The sequence below is a fragment of the Grammomys surdaster genome, unplaced genomic scaffold (genome assembly GCF_004785775.1).
Source record: "Grammomys surdaster isolate TR1022 unplaced genomic scaffold, NIH_TR_1.0 193, whole genome shotgun sequence".
Taxonomy (NCBI): domain Eukaryota; kingdom Metazoa; phylum Chordata; class Mammalia; order Rodentia; family Muridae; genus Grammomys; species Grammomys surdaster.
This window is the reverse complement of record NW_021604638.1, coordinates 10,705,286-10,725,787: the sequence shown is the minus strand read 5'-3', so window position 1 is coordinate 10,725,787 and position 20,502 is coordinate 10,705,286. Positions and strand designations below refer to the sequence as shown.

General features: G+C 46.3%; 1 protein-coding gene across 2 annotated transcripts; it reads right to left on the bottom strand.

Annotated features, from left to right (window-relative positions):
- Window positions 1–1,944: 1,944 nt before the first annotated feature.
- On the bottom strand, window positions 1,945–18,977 carry Tomm34 (translocase of outer mitochondrial membrane 34). Of its 2 annotated transcripts, none has more exons than XM_028769593.1 (7): window positions 18,742–18,977; window positions 14,559–14,658; window positions 12,978–13,130; window positions 9,032–9,201; window positions 6,538–6,685; window positions 3,091–3,217; window positions 1,945–2,896 (listed from the first exon to the last, which is right to left on the bottom strand). In XM_028769593.1, the coding sequence occupies exons 1-7, from the start codon at window positions 18,866–18,868 to the stop codon at window positions 2,792–2,794; spliced, it is 930 nt and encodes a 309-aa protein (XP_028625426.1). In that variant the 5' UTR covers window positions 18,869–18,977; the 3' UTR covers window positions 1,945–2,791. The 2 variants fall into 2 exon arrangements, with proteins under 2 accessions (XP_028625426.1, XP_028625424.1); XM_028769591.1 differs by having other exon boundaries at window positions 18,298–18,930.
- Between the last annotated feature and the right edge of the window lie 1,525 nt (window positions 18,978–20,502).

The following is a 20,502-nucleotide window of genomic DNA, read 5'->3' as shown; positions in this document are numbered from 1 at the left end:
TCTCTCCACGTTCTCCTCCTCCACATCTCGTTCACAATCCCATTTTCAATTGTGCTTATTTGAATACTCTGGTTTCTTTGTTTTTTATCTCCGTTCACTCTGGAAGCACCACAGACCTCGCACCCAACACAGCCTGAGTTCTTAGACCATCAGTACCAAGTCCAATCCACAACAAAAGCCAAGTTTTTTGGCTCGGAGCTCCCTGCTCCTGTGGTTTTGTCTTGAGTGTTCTCAGCGGAGTCTTCACCCACATTCTATCCCAAGGCTGAGGTCCCCCACATGTTCCCTTCGCTTCCCCTCATCTTCAACAAGCCATCTATCTCTCAATTGTTTCGATTCTGTAAATCCCTCATTGCCATCCTGGGCTGAGCTCAGCTGGACTCTGGCAACAGCCCCCATGGCTTCACTGTATTAATGTTTCTTTCCTCCAAGAAATCGGAAGGAAAAATCTGTCTCTTTTAAGTCTGCTATCCCAGTGTTTCCTTAAGGTTTAAACAATGTAACTAGCAGCCTAATCCTGTGTTGCTGAGAACTTTACAAGTCTGAACTGTACTTCATTAGTCCTCCCTTAGTGACCGCTGCCAGCTAGGGAAGCACACTTTGTCCAACCTCCCGCCTTTCACCTAGTCATATTACCTTAAGAATACTTTCCTCATTGTTGTCAGCACGCATTTATCATACAGTGTTTCATCATCACATGTATTATGTTCAGCACGCACTTTGCCCTAATTGCATTAAGCCCTCATTATGCCCTCCTGCCCCTCTTCCCAAATGTTCTCAACACACACACACACACACACACACACACACACACACACACACATCTAGATTCCACACATAATAAAACATGCAGTATCTCCAGCTCCATCCATTTTCCTGCTAAGAATTCCATTCTTTATGGCCAAATAAAACTCTACTGTATGGGCCAGAGGGATAATCCACCAGGTGATGGTGCTTGACACAGAAACCTGGTGACCTAAATTTGATCCTTGGAACTCATGTCAAGATGGAAACAATTCCACAAAGGTGTTTTCTCATGTCCACACCCATATTGTAGTGCACACATATTCCTAAGAGACCCTTCTACTCACTGCATGTATACATTTTAGCCATTCAACTGCCTATGGTTATCTATGCTGATTCCTTGCCTTGGCTTGGGACTGCTGACAGAATAAACATGCAGGTGTCTCTAGCACATGCTTCCTTGAGATTCTACTGGTTTGATAGCTAAGTACTGGCAACCTTATGGTTACCGGATGGGTATGGGTTTTGAGACAGGTTCTATGTTGCTCAAGAACTATGGGTACCTTTTGAGAACCCTCTATACAGATTTCCACAGTTGCTAACTTTTCCCTTTACTTTTTGTGGTACGGAGGCTTGAACCCAGGGCCTTGTGCATGCTAGGCAAATGCTCTACCACTGAGCTACACCCCCAGCTTAGGCTTCTCTTCTGAATTCAGTTCAAGCTCTCCTTTCCAGGGGACCTTTATCCTGAAAGTGCAAACTTCATGGAGGCAGACAGGACATCCGACTGCTGAATACTCCTTCATTATGCCTAAACCAGCTGCTTTACACTTCCTTATCTGAATAAATTCTTGTCTTCTCATAGGGCCATTTCTCTGAGAGCAGGGACTGTATATAGTTATCCCGCTTCCCTTGGACTATACACAATGCTTAGGCTGTTCAAAAGCTTGTTTAATAAATACATCAACGTCCAAGAACCAGTAGCTATTTCTTTCATAGATCATTCCCTATCTTATTCAGGAAATATAATATTTAAAAATTTAACATTTCTTTTACAGGGTTGAAATTCAGTAGTACGAAAAGTATGTGTAAGATCTAGCTTGCCTTTGCTTTCTGTCTTGTGTGTTATAGTCAACTGTTACCATGACCAAGTTGCAGGTGCAAACCCGAGATGGTATAAAGACACGCACCAGAACCGGCTGTACAGAAGAAAACCTTTAATGCAACAGCAACACACACTTCAATACAATCGGTTCAATTAACTTCAACATATTAACAAAACAAAACAAAACAAAACAAAACAAAACCAAGAAGCCTGAGGGGCTGCTGTTGGGGGAAAAGGCTAAGTCCTTGCTCAGACTGGAGGGACACCCTCACTCCCCATCCTAGGAGGAATAGGGGCTCTTTGAACATCGTAGGTAGCTCATACAGAAGGCAACAGCACAGAGCCTCTAAGGGTTAGGCTCTGCCTTCCCACAAAGGGCCTGGACTAAAGGCACTGGGGCTCAACACAGGCCACTGTGCCAAGGAGAGGGTGCAGATAGCAGCTGTACCCTTGGGGAGATGGCAGCCTTGGAGAACCAGCTCAACAGGCCGCTGTGGGTGTAGGTAAGCAAGCACTTTTAGCCTATCAATGCTCCTCTCCCAGTTCGGGTGAACTGCAGAGGCATGGTGTCATAGGAAGCCACAAGGCACCCAGTCTGCACATATCTGGGTCAGGGACTCTGTTGACAATGGCCAGGCAGAAGCAAGCGGATGAGGCCAGGGCTGTGACTTCACACTTCTTTTTAACTCTAGTGGGGACCTTTCTTGGGGCGGAGGGGGGGGAGGAGGAAGAAAAAAGAAAAGAGTCCTGTGCTTGTCTGTAATGGACTTAATCTGAACAAGCCAAACTTCTCAGGTGGAAGGCTGCTACCTCTCCAAGGAGTCAAAGTGGGGTTGATTTTGCACTCCCTTGGTGGCATGCTGGGTATTGGGGGCAGACGCAGGGGAGGCCCTAGCTTCTCTGGAAAGGTCAAGGACAGGGTTCTTGTTGCCCTCTTATGGTTTACTTCATGTTCTGGTTAACTTCCTGCCGTAACTTCTGTGCAGGGCCATTCCTAGGTTCAATTTGTAGGAGGCTGCTAATATCCGCAAGGCTGGATTTATAGTCCTATAAAAGAGAAAAAGAGTTGGGGAAGGGATTTAGAGAACAAGGGGTAGAGAGACAGCTGTTGACACAGGAGAATGGAGCTTTCCCAGGGCTTGGGAGAAGGAACACAGAAGTGCTGCATCACTTGATAAACCAAGAGCCAGCACCAGCATAAACCTCAAGCTAGGCCTGGGTGTCGGGGTTGGGCTTTTTACCTTGAGTGCCTTGTGGGCTTGAGCCCGTCTGTAAAACGCCTTTACATTCTTCCCATCCAGCTTGAGGGCTTCTGTGCAGTCCTTTACTGCCTCCTTGTACTGCTTCAGGACCAGATGACAGAGCGCTCTGATGCAGAAAGACCATGGCGAAGTTCAGTCACTTGTGGATCCCCTAAGCAAGCTGGAGGTAGCTGGGCAATGACCTGATTGCTAAACACCTGCTCTGTGCTGCTGCTCTCTCCTTCAATCATCTCAGCTCTAGCCCCGCCTCTTGACACCTTATGTTTGTGTGCATGTGACCACCACATGTGCCGGGGCCTCTGGAGCTGGAGGCGGCTCTGAGCCACCATGTCAGGACAACTGGAACTGGTCCCCTGGAACAGCCAGTCCACTTAACTGATGAGCCATTTCTCCAGTTCCCTACCCTTTTCTGAAGATGCTAAGGCTAGGGAGAAGCTTTCCACAGTTGGTTCTGGAGTCAAGGGACTTGCCCAAGGCAATGGTTCCAGTGAGGGGCAGTGAGTCTGCACAAACCTAGAGCCTGACCCTGCACAATACCGCCACTCACCATCCTGTATCAGGTTTTTAAACAAAGAAAAGTTTCCCAAAACCTTCCCCTTAACAGATGAAAAAACACAAACGCATGAATATTAACTACTAATTAACACTAAGCATGCTGACATTTCGGGGTAGAGTGTAAAGATTAAACAATTGCGTTGGAACATATCAACAATAAGATGGAGGCCTATGCTAAGCACTGGATAGGGTCCCCAGCATCATGTAACTACTGGAGAATTTAGAGGGTGGATGGATGGGTGTTCAAGGTACTTTGAAATTCCTTATAATACAATGTGGAAAATACCCCGTGTATTTCCATCATTCAAGTCTGATGACTAGAGGGAAGCCTTTCAGCTCCACCCACTCATCTTCCCTCACTGTTGAGTGGATAAGAGCACTCGATAGCTGGACACAGCATTATTTGTTTTAGAATTCCTGCTCTGCATGTATCTTTACTGTTTGCAGTGAGTGCAGTACAGACCACTATGGCGAGGTCAAGCGATCCTGACAGCTCACTCTCAGGAATTTACCCAGAGCTTCTTTTCCTACAATTTTATCAATTCTGGGCCTCAAATTTTAATTTCTGTTAAGATGCAAGAAAATGGTAGCTAATGTACTTTACCTTAGTTTTTTCTTCTGGTTCTTAAGTTTCTATAAACATGAAAAGCTGAACATCTTTCAGAAGGCATTTTAATATTATAAAAGCAAAGTTATCCGATTTATCCTTAAGGACGTCTGCAGGGTTCTCCTTCCACTGTATGGCAATCAGCTCATATGTTCTGCAATTGTTTTGGTTCTTACATTTGAAATTGTACTCTTCTTAGAGTTTATTTTAGAATAAAGAGAGGAAGAACTTATTTATTTATTGAATGATATCTTTTCTCCCCACACTTAATTATAAACTAAATGCTGTGCTGTCTTAATTTTTTTCCTGACAAACTCTGGAATCATCATCACGACTTAAAAAACAAACACAAGACACAAATCTAAGTGAGGCTGGGCTTGCAGGTCAGTAGCAGAGCGTCTGCCTAGCATGCACGAGGCCTCAGTAAGATGCCTAGCACTGCACCCTTCCCACAGCCACCATCCCACCCAAGAGGAAAGGGAGATGAGCAGGGAGGGAAGTTAACTGAGGAGGAGGAGAAAGAGTAACACTGTGGCCCAGATATATTTGCTTAAAGAGCAGTGTTTACACAAAAACTCTTCCTAAGTATGGTAAAAAATACTTTGTTTCTTAGGAGTACCGGCTAATGGGTGTCCCGGCAGCACCAAGGTCAAGGAGCTGAGGAACAGGAAAGGGCTGATGCCACAAACATGGAGCAAGTGGGCCACAGGCTTTCCTTACAAGTTAGCCTAACAAAAAGAGGTATGCTGGTCCCATCAGCTCAGAAAACCACAGGCCCAAGTTCTATCTAAAATTTAAAACTAAAAGTTCTCTTTTTAACTCTTAAGAAGCAAAACTAAATTTAAGTGAGTGGAATCTACTTGTATCACCTCCTGTGAACAGGTTGCCATGGCTCCGTGAAGAAAGCTGCCTCAGGCCCTGCAGGTGGACCAAATCACCTCTGAAACATGCTTTAGTTTTAAGTTTTCTTCAATTAAAAAAATAAAAATACTATCTCTGTGTATGCATGATATGTTCCTGTGGGTGCGCATGCCTCAGCATACAGATGAAGGTGAGTGGACAGCTCTGTGTAGTCAGACCTTCCTTCCCCCCTTTATTAAACGTGCGCTCAGGTTTCCAGACTTGTGAGGCAAGCGAGTTTAATTGAGCTTGAAACACGCCCGCGTGCACAAACACACACACACACACACACACACACACACACACACACACACACAAACCTGGCCTGAAACACATTTTATCTTAAACGTTTTTATGAAGGAACAATGAACTTCTACCAGATCAAAGAGTTTTTGAAAAGATGTACTGTTAATGTGTCCCTCATGTGTTTATATGCACTACTCAGGTACAGGCAGGTGTCTGGAGAGACCAGAGGAGGGTACTGAACCCTCAGGAATGGAAGTTATAGGTGTGGCCTGCTTAATGTGTGCTGGGAATTGAACCAGATGCTCTTTACCTCTTAGCCCTCTCTCCAGCTCCCAGATTAAAGATGTTTTAACTAGACTACTAAGCGCATGTGCGTAGCAAGTGTGTTGATTAGACACAGCCTCTTGCTGACTGGATCAAGCTTCTGAGAATAAACTACCTGATTTCACAGGAGCACATTCTGGTTCTGTTACCACCATTTTAACGGCTGGTCAGAGCTCAAACAGCCAGTAATACCTTCTCTCTATCACCTACACTTCTGAGCATCAGTGCAGAGCAGAGGGTTCTCCACAGAAGGGATGGTGCCCTGGCTCCTGTGTTTCTATTCTCAGTGCTTCCCAACAGCAGTTCCTGATGCAGAGCCGGACAGGCCCACAGGTCTGTACTCAGCCAGAATGCTCTCTTCCTCCTGTTCCAGCCAGACAGCCAGACCTGTCCTTAACCTCAACTCCACTCACTGTGCAGAACTGCCAGTAACAGCTGAGTTAAAGCAGCCACAGAATGGACAGCAGGGTCGAAGTTTGTGTTGACACTGCAAGCTTAATTCTGGGATAACATTTTAGGACAATGAAGACTATTGCTTAGCATCTCTTTAAGTCTTTACCCCTTTAAGCCTTGTTTGCAGTCCTGGGGTAGGTAGAAATGCATACAACTACCTGAAAAGGACCCAAATCCCTCCATCATCAGGAGTCTGTGTAGGCAAGGAAGTACACTGAGCTACTTACATCCCAACCCCCACGGCCCATGGTAGGCAAGTATCCTCCCACCGAGCTACATCCCAGCCTTCAGAGAGTCAAATGTTCTGAAGTCCCCAAGGCCAGCAGCTGTGCAGAAGATACCTGTTGCTGTATGTGGCAGATTCCAGGCTACTAAACAAGAGGCTTTCACTGTACTTCTCAATAGCTTTCTTATGGTTGCCTTTCTTTACAAGCTCATTGCCTTCTTCCTTCAGAACTTTGGCTCTCTCCACATCCCCAGCAGAAGGCACTAGACACAAATTCAGAAGAGGAAAAAACCATGGATCAGGTGCTCACATGAGATCAGTGAGATCTCCTCAGCATCATCCCTTCCAAGGCAGGGACTGCTTGGGCAGCTGTGGAGCGTTCTTCCTGACTACTGAGTCCCCTAATTAATGGCTTCTAGTTGATTAAAGCTTTTCATTAGAAGAGGATAGAGACTTATAAACACACTTACACATGCATATTACATACATGATAAAAAGCAAGTGAGGTTTCCTCATGGTACTGCCACTGGGTAGCCGGAATGACCTACTTAACTTCAGTACCTCGGTTTTCTCCCCAGTACAAAGGGCTATGTTAGGGTCAGATCTGAGAAAAATTCACAGCAAGTGGACACAGCATACAAACTTCCTGAGGAGAGGCTTAGTACAGAAGGCTTGGGTTCTGGGTTTCAGCAAAGGGCTGAAGAGGGCTTGTTCTACCTTGCACTCAGCCTGTGAGTATCTACTTTGACCTTCCACATGCAGTGCTGCTCCAGCCCTTAAGGGGAGAGAGCAGAAGCAAGGGAACCCAAGCGGCCTCACCACAGTGTTTTAAGGTCCTTCACTGTGCAGCTCCAATTCCCCCGGTCTTGGTCCCACAGCACCACTTCTAATCTTCAAAAACTATCAATGTAAAACACTGTTTACAACCCAGGGTAAGGTTGTAGGAACAAGTCAGCATGCCAACTCATCCCGTTTAGGAACCTCCCTAGCCCACCTACCCTTGAAAGAAACTAGAACTTCTCATTCTGTGTTTCCCTGTCCCTCATGCTAACTCACCCTACCACCCTCCCTACTTCCCTACCTGCCTATCTATCTCCACCTATGGAGAAAACAGCATTTGTAAGCCACTTGCCATGGAGCCTCATTTAAACAAACAAGTCCCTGATAGTCTTTCATGGCTTGGTTAATCCCTCTCAATGCTCTACTTCTGAGATTTGTATGTGCTAATATATAGATCTGTAGTTGATACATTTTCACTTTCAAAGTTCCAGGAAAGATTTGTCCCCTGTCCTGTTTGTAGTGACCTGGCAATTTCTAGTTTTGGTTTGCTATTATATAGCACTGCACCAACACTCCTGTGCACAAGAGCCTGAGTCCTTAGATGCAGCCCAGTAAGTGTATATATGCACTCAGCTCCACCTGGGGTCGGCAATGCCCCTCTCTATAGTTCTGTTTACACATGCAGCTCCTTCTCCAGCTCCTTCCTACTGTCTCTTCCTCCAAGTTTCCTCCCTAATGACCTCATCCTTTAAGGTCCACTCAAGATAGTACTTTTACCACCTGCCCGTGTTTAAACTTCCCAAACATCAACAATCCCATGGCACTTGCTTTTCCTCCATATACTTTAAATCACTGTTTCCAAGATCTATTTACTCCCTAGACTAGGAACTCCCTCAGGGTCCAGTTTTGTCCTCTGTGCTCCACTGATTAGCACAGAGCCTGTTAATACATGGCTCAGTGACTTCAAAGAACAAAAGAAAAGTCAGGTATCTTGAGCCACCTAGTTTCTTAGTATGTTGCAATCTCCTTCTAACGAACAATGGGAAACGATGGCCAGGCTCACATGGGTACACAGGTGTTTTCCTGCAAACTCTGTAATGAGTGCCCTCCTTCACTACTTAAGGCTCACTCACTGATAAAAAGCTCTACCCATGATCCCTTCTGCACTTCCCTGACTGATGCTCTCTAGCCCGGGACAGCTCTCCTGGAACATCAGCCAGGGTTTCCCAGCACATGGTCTCCTGCTATGCTCGTCCAACTCTCCTCACTCTTCTCCAGAGTCACCCAGGATGTATGTTCTCTATCTATGTATCACTTTCTGGTTATGAGATGGGTGGATGGTCCCAGGGAGAGGGGGGCTGACACAGTTACAAAATGTCATTTCCTGGTCATAGGAGCCTGTGAAACACTGGGAAACTATAAGCTAAGATATGGGGGAGAGGGAAATACCTTAATTTAACTAATGAGTCGAGGGGTGGGTAAAGTAGGATAGGGTTTTTTTTCGTTTTGTTTTTTTGCACAACACACGTAATTGTGAGCCAGTACATTTCTGTTATTAATTTACCATGTTGGAAGTTTCTATTTTTGCAATCAAAACCACTGTAAGCAACAAGAGCTAGCACTTGTACTTAGGTGCCAGGCCAGGAGGTTCCTGTCCCGCGTAGAACTTAAACCTTACACTGATGATGTCCTTACAGTCAGGGAGACAATCTCTACGACGTTGAGACCTTTTAATGTTTTTCACTTCATTTATCTCCACAGGAGACAAACAAGGAAATGAGGCCAGTTTCTGGAAGGCTACTCTAAACTTAGACCCAGCCCCAGCTCACCTCTGCTCTTTGTAGCTGCGGTTTCTTTGGATTTGGTTTTAGCTGTCTCTTTGTGGTTCTCTGAAGGCAAGGAATTCCATCTCTTCTGGGCTGAAACAGGCACCACAGGGATAGGGGGAAGCTTCTGGCGCCACTCAGGTCCAAGGGAGTCCATGAGAGCTCTGGTTATTCTGGAAGGCAAGGATAAAGTACAGGTGTCTAGCTAGGTCAAGCTGTTCCTCTTTCACTCCTTTTTCAAGGAGTGGAGGCTCCTTTACAAAGTCAGAACATCTCCCCTCCCCCACCACTTGTATTTCCCACAAGCTCTAACAGAGACACAGAAGTCTGCTGTCTATCAACTCTTTCTCAGATCCAACACCATGTGGGCATTCTCCCTTAGCACGGTTGCTACACGTGAATTTAAAGGTATTCTGCTACTGGTTAAGGATAAACTTTGCATTTTCAAGAAAGAATCAAAAACATTTCTCAATGAAACTAATTCAAAGCATGCAAATGCTTGCAATTTGCTCACTGTTCATTTTAAGTGTCAATCTTAGCCCATTCAGCAATCTTAAAAATCATAGTAGCACCCACTTGCAGGCCAACGTGGCCTGTGATCTCTGCTAATCTCCTCCCTTTGCATTTTTATTTCATGTCACATCCACTTCTGATCCTTGGGGTGGCTGAGTGGCTCAGTGATGGCGTTTGCCTATCCCGTGCAATGCACTAGGTTTGATTCCCCAGCACTGCAAAACCAAAGCAAGCTCCTTCCCTGGCGACCCTTATGTACACATCCTTCTTCTGTGTTACTCCATGTCTTCCATTTTCCAGTCCTCCCCTGTAGATCCACTGCTCCTCCTTATTCATTTCTCAACTTAAAACAGTGCTCTCAGCCCATGTGTCCATGCTGTTAATGCAGCTCCAGGACCTAGTCCGTCACCTGGCGCTGACAGGCACGCATGTGCTTCGAGTCAGTGAAGCTCCCACAGCCTGGCTCCTATGTCACGAGAATAAAAACCACACAGACTGAAACTACAACACATTCATAACCTCTCACTTGGCTTTGAAGAGGTTTTCCTGCCTGGCCAAGCTATTCCAATTCTCCCTATCCCTATTCCCTAATGTTTTTCAAAGCATTCTTCCTTATACCCCAAATAAAAACCTACCTGTCTGTGTGCTTGATGATTAATCTTAATTATTGGGCCTGAGAGATAGCTCAGTGTACTGGCTGGTTTTGTGTGTCAACTTGACCTAAGTTGAAGTTATCATAGAGAAAGGAGCCTCCGTTGAGGAAATGCCTCCATGAGATCCAGCTGTAAGGTATTTTCTCAATTAGTGATCAAGGGTGGGAGGGCCCATTGTGGGTGGTGCCATCCCTGGGCTGGGTTCTATAAGAAAGCAAGCTGAGCAAGCCAGAGGAAACAAGCCAGTAAGTAACATCCCTCCATGGCTTCTGCATCAACTCCTGCTTCCTGACCTGCTTGAGTTCCAGTCCTGACTTCCTTTGGTGATGAATAGCAATGTGGAAGCGTAAGCTGAATAAACCCTTTCTTCCCCAACTTGCTTCTTGGTCATGATGTTTTGTGCAGGAATAGAAACCCTGACTAAGACACTAAGTGTCTAAGAATACTTATTATTCTTGCAGAAGTCTTGGGTTTGGTTCTGAGTATCCACATGGTGGCTCACAACCATCTCTAATTCAGGGCATGTTCCTTTGACCTCTGAGGGTAGCAGGAATGCACATAGCACATATGCACATATACACATAGACAGACAAAACACTCATAAAAAATCAAATAACAAACAAAACCCCAAACAAACCCTTCAACTGTGGACTTGAGATCCAGAACTACCAAAGAAACAGTAGTCTGAGTCAGCCACTGAGGGATTATCCTGCTAGGTTCACTGAGGGGGAGACCCATTCATCCCCTGAGCTTGGGTCCTGGACTACATACAGTGGAGACCCAGCTCACCATCAGCACTGAGCCTCCTGCTGCCTGCCATGACAGACTGTATCCTGTAACTGTGGGCCCAAATAAACCTGTGTCCTTTAAGCTGTGCTCTGTCATTTCTGCTTCTCTCCTGTCAGAGTATGTAAGCTCTGTGCCCTAGCCCTGCCTCTTTCAGGGACCTCACCTGGACAGTATCTGTCCTTCCTGCCTTATCATGTCTTCCAAGTGACTCCAGACTGAAATCCCTTCAACTCTGCTCACTTATTAAACTCCTGTGAGCACCCCTTACTACTCACTGCAGCTACTTCCCAACGACGTAACTACTTTTTCAACTGCCATCTGCTTCTGGCCTCAATGAGTTGCTTCTCTCAGCTTCACTTGTGCCTTCACTAAGAAAGCACTCTATGGCCCCTTTCCTCCCATTCAGGTGAGTGCCTGTCTTCTGTCCCGGAACAACTTGTGCTGGCCGGTCCCGTGTAATACTTAACACTGCATTGACTCCACTGAGCCTGTGTAACACTGACTATTACTCCCTCCAGCTAAGAGCAGTGCAGGGACAGGAGTTACAGCTCATTCAGCAGCCCAAGTCCTTGTATAAAGGCTGGCACACAACTGGTAGCCTTTGGTGAACGACAAAAAGACTCGAAGAGAAAACTGGACGTTAAAAGTCAACCAAGAAACCAAACATAGACCATATTAGGCTATTAGTTTGGCTCTTACGTGTTAGCAGCCCACATGAAGGGGAATCATGATCGATTATAAAAACAAGGGTATTTATGAGAGAAAAATCAGCCATGGCTCAAGAGACCAGAGTGATGTTTTCAGACTGGAGCGTGTCCGCCTGGGTGCCACATCTATGCATGTATCAGATCACTTTAGAGCTAGAGTTACAGGTGGTTTGGGCTGCCCAATGTACATGCTGGGAGTTCTGAACTCAGGTCCCCTGCAAAACCAGTAAGCACCCATATCTGCTAAGCACAGCAGCAGACTCTCCTTATACACTGCAGTGAACATATTCAGTAAGAGTTTTCCAAGTTGGCCCATGATCTGTGTTCCCACTGACTGTAAAGAGAAAGGAGGCTACTTTTGCCGTGATATCAATGACTGCGCAGTTGAGGAGGGACACAAAAGGCTTCTGTGACAACCCCTACCCAATGTCCCAAAAAGAATTATTATAAAGTGTGATAAGGATGCCGAAGTGTAGCTCTGGCAGGGATGTGGGAGGGGAAGGACTTGGTTCTATTTAAGGGGCAGGCCACTGAGAGTCTGACCACACTCCAGTGAGTATATAGATAACACAAATTGAACTTTCTTCTTTCTATTTTAAAATTCTTACTTTTAACTTTCTTTTTTTTTTTTTTTTTAGGTGGGGTGGTCACAAGGTAGGAGGCACACATGGAAGGACTAGGAAGTGAGTGTGATCTGGGTGCATGATGTACAATTTTCAGAGGGTCAATAAAAATGTTATGTTGAAAAAAACACAAGTTTTCCAAGTCTCCGTGGTCCGCCTGGTCTACAGAGTGAGTTCCAGGACAGTCAGAGATACATAGTGAGACCTTGTTTAAAAACAAACAAACAAACAAACAAACAAACAAATCTTTCCCAAGTCAATGGAGCTAAAAAAAAATGCTTGCAATGTAAGTAAGTATCAGGGGCTGATTCTGAATATCAAACACTTGAGTAAAAAGCTGAGCATGGTTACATATGACAGTAGTGTACGCCTGTAATAACCCTGGAGAGGCAGACAGGAGGGTCCCTGGAGGCTGGTGGCCAGTTAGTATAGCCAAACTGATGTGCGTTGTGTTCAATGCAAGACTGTGAAAAAATGAGGTTGGGAATGGTAAAGGGAGATACCCAACATCAACCCATGGCTTCTATGTGTATACACAAACTTACACACAGAAATTTTAAAGCATAGTCAAAGGGACCATATTTGGAAAATAGCCAAAGCAATGGGCCGGCGACAATCAACAGTACTGGTTCCACGAGGAGGTTCTGCAGCACACGGGGCTCACCTGTTGATGCCTTCCAGGGCTGATGCCACGCTGTTATCAATCTGCAGCACAGTCTTATAGTCGACATAGGCTAGGGAGTACTTCTCCAGGGCCTCATATGCAGCTGCTCTTCGCAGTAGGGGCTTGATGCTGAAGGGAACCAAGGCCAGTGCTCTAGAACAGGAGGTTAAAAAAAAGTCATCTGTCTGCTGGGCCGACAGGCTGCCCCCACAGTACAGTGATTCAGACAGTCATCTGGAGCAGTCAGCATATCAGAGTTACTTTCTGGTAGAAAGACACCATCTCTAGAATACGTAGGGATGTCTCTCCTTAGACTGAATTGGGAAAGGAGAGAAGGCAGAGGACCACTAATAAAATGTATATGTGTATTTGTCTATTTTTATACTCTATACCCCTGCCCAAATGAAGAACAAGGGCCTCACCGTTTCATGTGTCCATGTTTCTACACTGTGGTAGAGCAGAATAAACAAGCCTAGGACTGGGTTTGCATTCTATCCATGCTACCACTAACCACGGGACCCCAGGCCAACACTTTATCATCCCAGTCTTTGTCACCTCAGTTGTGCCCTGGGGAGAAGGGTAAACTTACCACCAGAGTGAATATCCTGTGAATGAGAAAAGGAAATAGCACTGGCTCCATGAGCATGCCTCTCTCCCTATTCCTCCCATGCATGGAAAACAGCACCAGACTTAGGGCTAGCCAAAGAACCCAGTTAAGCAGATGTATGCTAGTGTAGCCAGGATGAACAAAGCCTATCCAGAGAACCCAGTTAAGCAGATGTATGCTAGTTTAGCCATGATGAACAAAGGCTAGCCAGAAGAATGAGACAGAGAAACTGTTCAATGCCCTGTACAACTGATTACTGACAGACTGTCCTTTCTTCTTTTCTCTTTGCCCCATACCCCCCCTTTTTTTTGAGACAGGGTCTTACTATGTAGTCCTGGCTGGTCTGGAACTTGCTATACAGAACAGGCTAGTCTTGATCTCACAAGGACCTGCCTGCTTCTGCCTACTGAACACTGGGATTAAAGGTGATCTCTCTGCTTCTTTAGACAATATGTTAACATCTATTATCCTCCTTTTTTCCTTTATTCTTATTTCACACACCATCATCCCAGGAAAACACTTGAGCATGCCAGTCACTGTAACTGTGCCTCACCTCATGTGCAAGAGTCACAGAGGTGTTATAGTCTACTTCTAACTTCTTTTTTTTTGGTTTTTCAAGACAGGGTTTCTCTGTGTAGCCCTGGCTGTCCTGGAACTCACTCTGTAGACCAGGCTAGCCTTGAACTCTCGAACTCAGAAATCCACCTGCCTCTGCCTCCCAAGTGCTGGGATTAAAGGCGTGCGCCACCACCACCCGGCTTACTTCTAACTTCTTATCATATACCATTATAGAAGCAGTGAGCCCAAACTGAAGAGACAAGGACCCAGTCGAGCCTGTCATTCTAAGTGGCCTGATGATACTGACATGTTCTACTATCTGTAAAAAGAGAAAAAGGTGGGATTCTCCCAGAGGAGAAACCTGGCTTGCTCTTTGGTAACTCTCAGGCATTCCAGAGGATCCCTGGGCCACTTACGAAGTGCAATCTTTGATGCAGTCTGTGCAGTTCCCATCCTTCAAGTAGCACGCTGCACGGTTGGAGTACAGAACACTTTCTTCTTCTGGGTCTGCAGAACCTGCCCAGATGGAGGCAGGAAGAGCAAGATCATGAGTTGGGAAATAGATGTCAGAGGGCACAGGGATGCACCTCATACTCAGAGCTTTCTAGGCCTTGGGAAAAGGCAGCAAAGAGTCTTATAGCCTAACTAGGTGTATATATCATGTAGGACAACACATTTACTGTTCTTATCACAACGGTGGGGAAAACCAAATTTCTGCCATTCACAGGAAATTCAGCATCCATCCTCACTCACTCATTTTAGCACTGAACTTGGTACCAGATAAGAAGATAAACGATAAACATAAGGCAGCTGGCTTCTGCCTGAGAGAAAACTACATTCTAATTACTCGAGTGTGTGGCTAACGCATTGCAGAAAATGTGGGGACTCAATGGGGAAAAGGAAAAGGAAAAGAATAAATGCCGGAATGAGGGGGTAGCCCGGAGTTGGAGGGAAATGGAAACTCAAGAGCAGTTAAGTCAGAAAAGCCTTTACCAGAGAAGTACCACCGAGCGGAGTCTGCCAGGACTACGGGCGCCTCAGTCAAGAAATGTGAACTGGGCTGGAGCGATGGCTCAGTGGTTTAAGATCACTGACAGCTCTTCCAGAGGTCCTGAGATCAACTCCCAGCAACCACATGGTGGCTCACAACCATCTGTAATGAGATCTGATGCCCTCTTCTGGTGTGTCTAAAGACAGCTATAGTGTACTCACATACATAAAATAAACAAATAAATAAATAAAAATAAAAAAAATAAATGTGAACTACCCTAAAAGGTTGCTTATTAGTCATTTCTATAAAGTCAATACCCTTACCCAGACACAGAAGCTCAAACCTTTCACTGTGACTGTAATCACTTTCATTTCTGAAAATTTACTGTGTGAGTGAGCGCAAGCTCACATGCAAAAAGAAGGAATGCATATGGAGATGCAACAGCTAGAGGGCATCGGTTCTCTCCGTCCATCATGCAGGGCCTAGGAGCGAACTCAGCAAGTGCCTTCACCTGCTGAGTACACCCTGCGTTCACTTTTTTGAGAATTTCATTAAATGAGTTTTGATCGTATTAACTCTTCCTCCTCCTCTAACTTCTAGATTCACTTCCACCCCCACATTCTCCAACTCTGTACTTTCTTTTAACCCCTGATTTCCATTTTAAAGATATTTTCAACTACATTTTACTCACTAGCATGGGTCATAAAACACCACAAAACTGTATGACATCCAGTATCCACCATTCTATCAAAATAAGTTGTTCCCACCTCCAACCCCCTTTGAGAGAGGTCTCACTACCTTTTCCAGGTTGGCCTTGAACTAGCAGTTTTCCTGCCTCAGTCTCCCAAAGAACTGGAGCTACAGGAGTCATGTCATCAGTTTCTCTCCCGCCCTCCTTCCTTTTTTAAAAAACTTAAAGCGAATTGCTGGTATGATGGCATGTCTTTAACCTCAGCAGTCTCGAGGCAGGAGCAGGCAGAGTTCCATCTTACTATGTGGAGAAGGCTAGCCTTGCCCTTCCTGCTCCAGCCTCCTGAGTGCTGGGATGACAGGTGGGCACCTCCCCATCCCCACTCACTCATTCCTTTACTAGGGAGCAAGCTTTCACTGTAGCCCTAAGGGGCCTGGAAGCCACTACATACACCACACTAGCCTCTATTTTACTTTAAAAATGGCTAAAGCTCCATCCAGCCTCATCTTTGCCCCCCCCCCCTGCTCCTTTTCCCTGGAGGCCAGCAGACTTCAAGTTGGTGTGTGAATTCTCAAGCCCTGCCTATTTTAGTACACATCATTAACACATAAGGTACTGTACCATTAAAGTGTTTCCCAAGGGGCACCAGATGGCCTATCCTTTTGCACTTGCTTTAGGAAGTATGATACCATGTTGACACTTGATATCTTTCACTCAATACTAACAATGAATAATAAACATAATAAATTTATACTGCCTTCATTCTTCTCTTGTGCCAGAAAAATACGAAGGTAAGGTAAATCATCCTTGCCATAAGGCACATGCATGGAAAGGTTGTCAGAACCTCTTTCCAGCTGATGCAATTCACTCAACTCTTCTGAGGACTTGAGTGCATCTACATTTGTCAGTTTTGAGTCTGAGACTTCCTACAAGGCTTCCCTGTGCTCCTTAAAGGCCAAGAAAACTGATCTGAGAAGTCAAGAGAATACCCACATAATCACACAGAAAATCAGTAGTAGGGACAGAAATAAAATCTGGTAAATTTAAACAGCAGAGCAACTATTCTAGTGGTCTTAGAACAAACTCACACAAAAGCACAGCTTCTGGTCTTTTACTCAAGGAAGTGGGCTGAGAACAAAACAGCCACCTCAGTATCCTCAACAACTTCAAGATGTGGGACTGACATAGGGGGAGGAGCCTAAGAGGGTCCAGAGAAAACAACAGGGTGTGTGTGTACCCATGCATAGCTTTAACCCATAAAACCTCTAAAAAGGAGGATTTAGGAATTAGTCTAGCTAATGATTAGACATTTGGACTCAAGGGGCTGGAGAGATGGCTTAGGGGTTAAAAGCATGTACTGATCTTGCAGAAGACCAGAGTTTAGTTCCCAGCACCCATATGAGGCAGAGCACAACACCTGCAACTCCAGTCCCAGGGGGATGCCACCTCACGGACATTACTCCTCCTCGTGATGACAAATAAAACTGGACTCAGAAATCTGACAAATCCATATTCAAATTCTTCATTGTGTACTCCTAGTAAGGCAATTAACTCTTTGGAATTCCTCTATCTACAGGTGTCTAGTTGAGTTGGTCACAGTGAAGACAAACATAACATCTAACACACAGAAAAACATGCAACAAATGCTGGTCAAGAAAATGAGAATGAGGACTTCTAGAAAACGAGATTCAAAGCTGCCCTCAAGTCACCTCAAGTCAAAGCTTCTGGAACGTTGAGAAAAAGGCTAGGAGCACTGATAATGTGCTGTTTCTTTGTTTAAAAAGGCTTCCGGTTAGGGGATAAGATCCCGACTCTTTGGAGGGCTTAAAGCACCAACACAATAAGGTTTTGTCTACCTCAAGTCTTAAATATTCTCATTAATAGCTTATGCTGCTTAGTCTATCTGACGGGTCTCTACAGCTGCGATGTACTACTAGACACCGAGTTTCTCATGGACATCTCAAATATCTCTTGAGAAGTCGTCCATGACTTCCTTTCTAAAGGATCCAACTATCACATTACTTTGTCTTAATAGTTCTAAACTCAGAGGTCTCATTTACTTGTTCACAAACACAAGACAACTGCCACCCCTCCCCGGAAGTTCTATCTTTGAAAGGATCCCATCTCGCCACATTCAGTCAGTATACAAAAGGTGCCCAATTGACTTGTAAAATACACGAGGGGAGGACAGGTGTGCTATACCTCAAAAATCAGAGGGAGGCCTTAGTAATTTAGGATATAAGCCAATAGGGCAGTTAAAAAGCAGACAGAAAGAGCTCAGTAAGCTTCTTGTAGGATACTAAATTGGGGAAGATGCGGGGGCGTGGTGGGAGTGGCTGGTGCGGCAGATGACCGGGGTGAAGGGGAGGAAGGAAGAAAGACCCAGAGAACTAGATCAACACGAGGTCCAGGGCGCTGATGCGGGTGCAGGACGCCTGCAGGCCTGGAGGGGAAACAAGGGGCGGGTTCCTACCTCGCGCCTGCAGCAGTCGCAGCGCGCGCTCGTACAGCGCCGAAGCCTCGGCGTACTGGCCGTTGCGGAAACTCTGGTTGCCGGCAGCGCGGAGCTCTTCCACAGAGTCTGAGAGTTTGGGGGCCATCCCGGGAGGCCGCCAAAGAGGGACCACCTCCGTTCCCCGCTGAGTAGTGCGCAACAGCTTCCGGGTGGAAGCAGCGGATGCGTGCCCTTAAGGCCCGCAGCCGACAGGCCTGGGGGGTGGTGGTGGTGGTGATAGACGGGGTCGCGGCTAGGCGGCCAGGGACGGAAGGAAGCGGGGAATCAAGCCCTGGGAGGGCCTGGTGCGGCGGTTGGACGCGGGAAAGGGAAAACCAAGGAAGGCTGGGCCAACGTGAGGCCCGGTGCGGGGATGCGGGTAGAGGACGCAGGCCCGGAGGGAAACGTGGGGAGGGTTCCTACCTCGCGCCTGCAGCAGCCGCAGTGCGCGCTCGTACAGCGCAGAGGCCTCGCCGTACTGGCCATTGCGGAAGTTCTGGTTGCCGGCAGCGCGGAGCTGTTCCACTGACTCCGAGACTTTGGGGGCCATCCCGGGCGGGCTGGTAAACGGAGACCAAGGCGTTTCCCGACTAGTAGTGCGCAACAGCTTCCACCCGGAAGCTACAAAAGGCACACAGCTGACCGGCCTTGAGGGGCGGGGCCAGTCGGGGCGGGGCCAGTCGGGGCGGGGCCAGTCGGGGCGGGGCTAGGTGGCCAGGGGCGGGCGGAAGGGTGGGCTCAAGCCCTTAGGTAGGTCCGGCCGCTCTTCGTTATCTAGGGGCGGGGCTAGGAAAGGGCGGGGCTAAGAGGGTCGGAGGCGGGGACTTTGAGAAAAGAGGCCCGTTGCCTGTGTTCAGTCTGGAACTCGTGGTCAACAAGCCTGAAGGTGATGGCGCTCTATTGCTGAGGCGACAAGTGGCTGAATCACCGAAGGAGGCGGATTATTATTTCTCGTTGGGCCTGGGAAGCAATTAATACACGACCAAAAGAAGACGCACTTTTCGTCAAGATCTTAATACTTACAAAGAAGCAAAGAGCAGGCTGATGCAAATCTATGGAAGGCTAAGTAAGGCACCCTCGAGGACTGTATGGGATAGAGTGAACGTGATGAAAATTATCATACAAAAGAATACAATGCACTTAAAAAAAAGAAAGAGAAGTAACAAAATCCAAAGTTCAAGTCTGCAATTCTACCACTTAGGAGGCCAAGGCCGGTATAATGGAGCTCATGTTTTTTTTTTTTTTTTTTTTTTGGTTTTTCGAGACAGGGTTTCTCTGTGTAGTTCTGGCTGTCCTGGAACTCACTCTGTAGACCAGGCTGGCCTCGAACTCAGAAATCCGCCTGCCTCTGCCTCCCAAGTGCTGGGATTAAAGGCGTGCGCCACCACCGCCCGGCTGGAGCTCATGTTTTAAAACATAACCAAGAAAACACAATGATGTTATATGTGATAGGTTATTTCTTCGTTGCCGGTGAAATGAGCCAATTTCAGCCAGATTAGATTATATTAAAGGCAGGTTTATTGGGAAGCTGCTCTCGGGCAAGTTCACTGGTCCCAAAGGAGAAGGCCAGGGAAGTCGCCATGGGGGGGGGAGGGGAAGAGAAAGAAGGAGGGAGTTTATTTATTGATCGAAAAGGAGAAGAGCAAGAGCCCAACCAAAATGTCTGGATTAAAGTTCAGGGGTGGAGGCAGGGTATGGCAGGTAGGGGCTTAGGGATACTGGGAGAACCTGGAGATCCTGGGAAACCAAACAATAGGAAATAACCTTTCGGAGAATGTTAAACCTGAGCAGGCCACGGAAAGCCTCCGAGGGTGAGAGTTGAGCTGAAACCTAAGATGTAAGGAACAAGATTCCAGAGAGCTGAAAAGCACCTGGCATCTTGTAGACCATAAAACTTATTTAGTGGGTGAATACAGATGAATAATGATCTTCCACTGAAACTGGGTCTGGTGGTATACACTTTAATCTCAGCACTTAGGAGGTAGAGGCAGGTTGGGTTCTGAATTTGAGGCCAATCTGGTCTACATAGCATGTTCCAGGCCAGCCAGGGATATACAGATGCTGTCTCAAACAAACCCCTATAAACAACCCCCAAACTAAAAATAAAACCACCATGCCCCCTAAAAACAGAACTGTGAGGGCTCAGCGAAGGAACTACAGAAATCTGTGAGCTTTATTTTTATT

Bases quoted from the DNA above. Each gene is read 5' to 3' on its own strand.
- Tomm34 (XM_028769593.1), bottom strand. From the start codon at position 18,868: ATGGCCCCCAAAGTCTCGGAGTCAGTGGAACAGCTCCGCGCTGCCGGC. The intron at 13,131-14,558 runs GTAAGTGGCCCA...CTCCTGTTCTAG, and splicing joins TGCATCAAAGATTGCACTTC to AGCACTGGCCTTGGTTCCCT. The intron at 3,218-6,537 runs GTATCTTCTGCA...TTTCTGCATCAG, and splicing joins TCTGCCACATACAGCAACAG to AGCGCTCTGTCATCTGGTCC.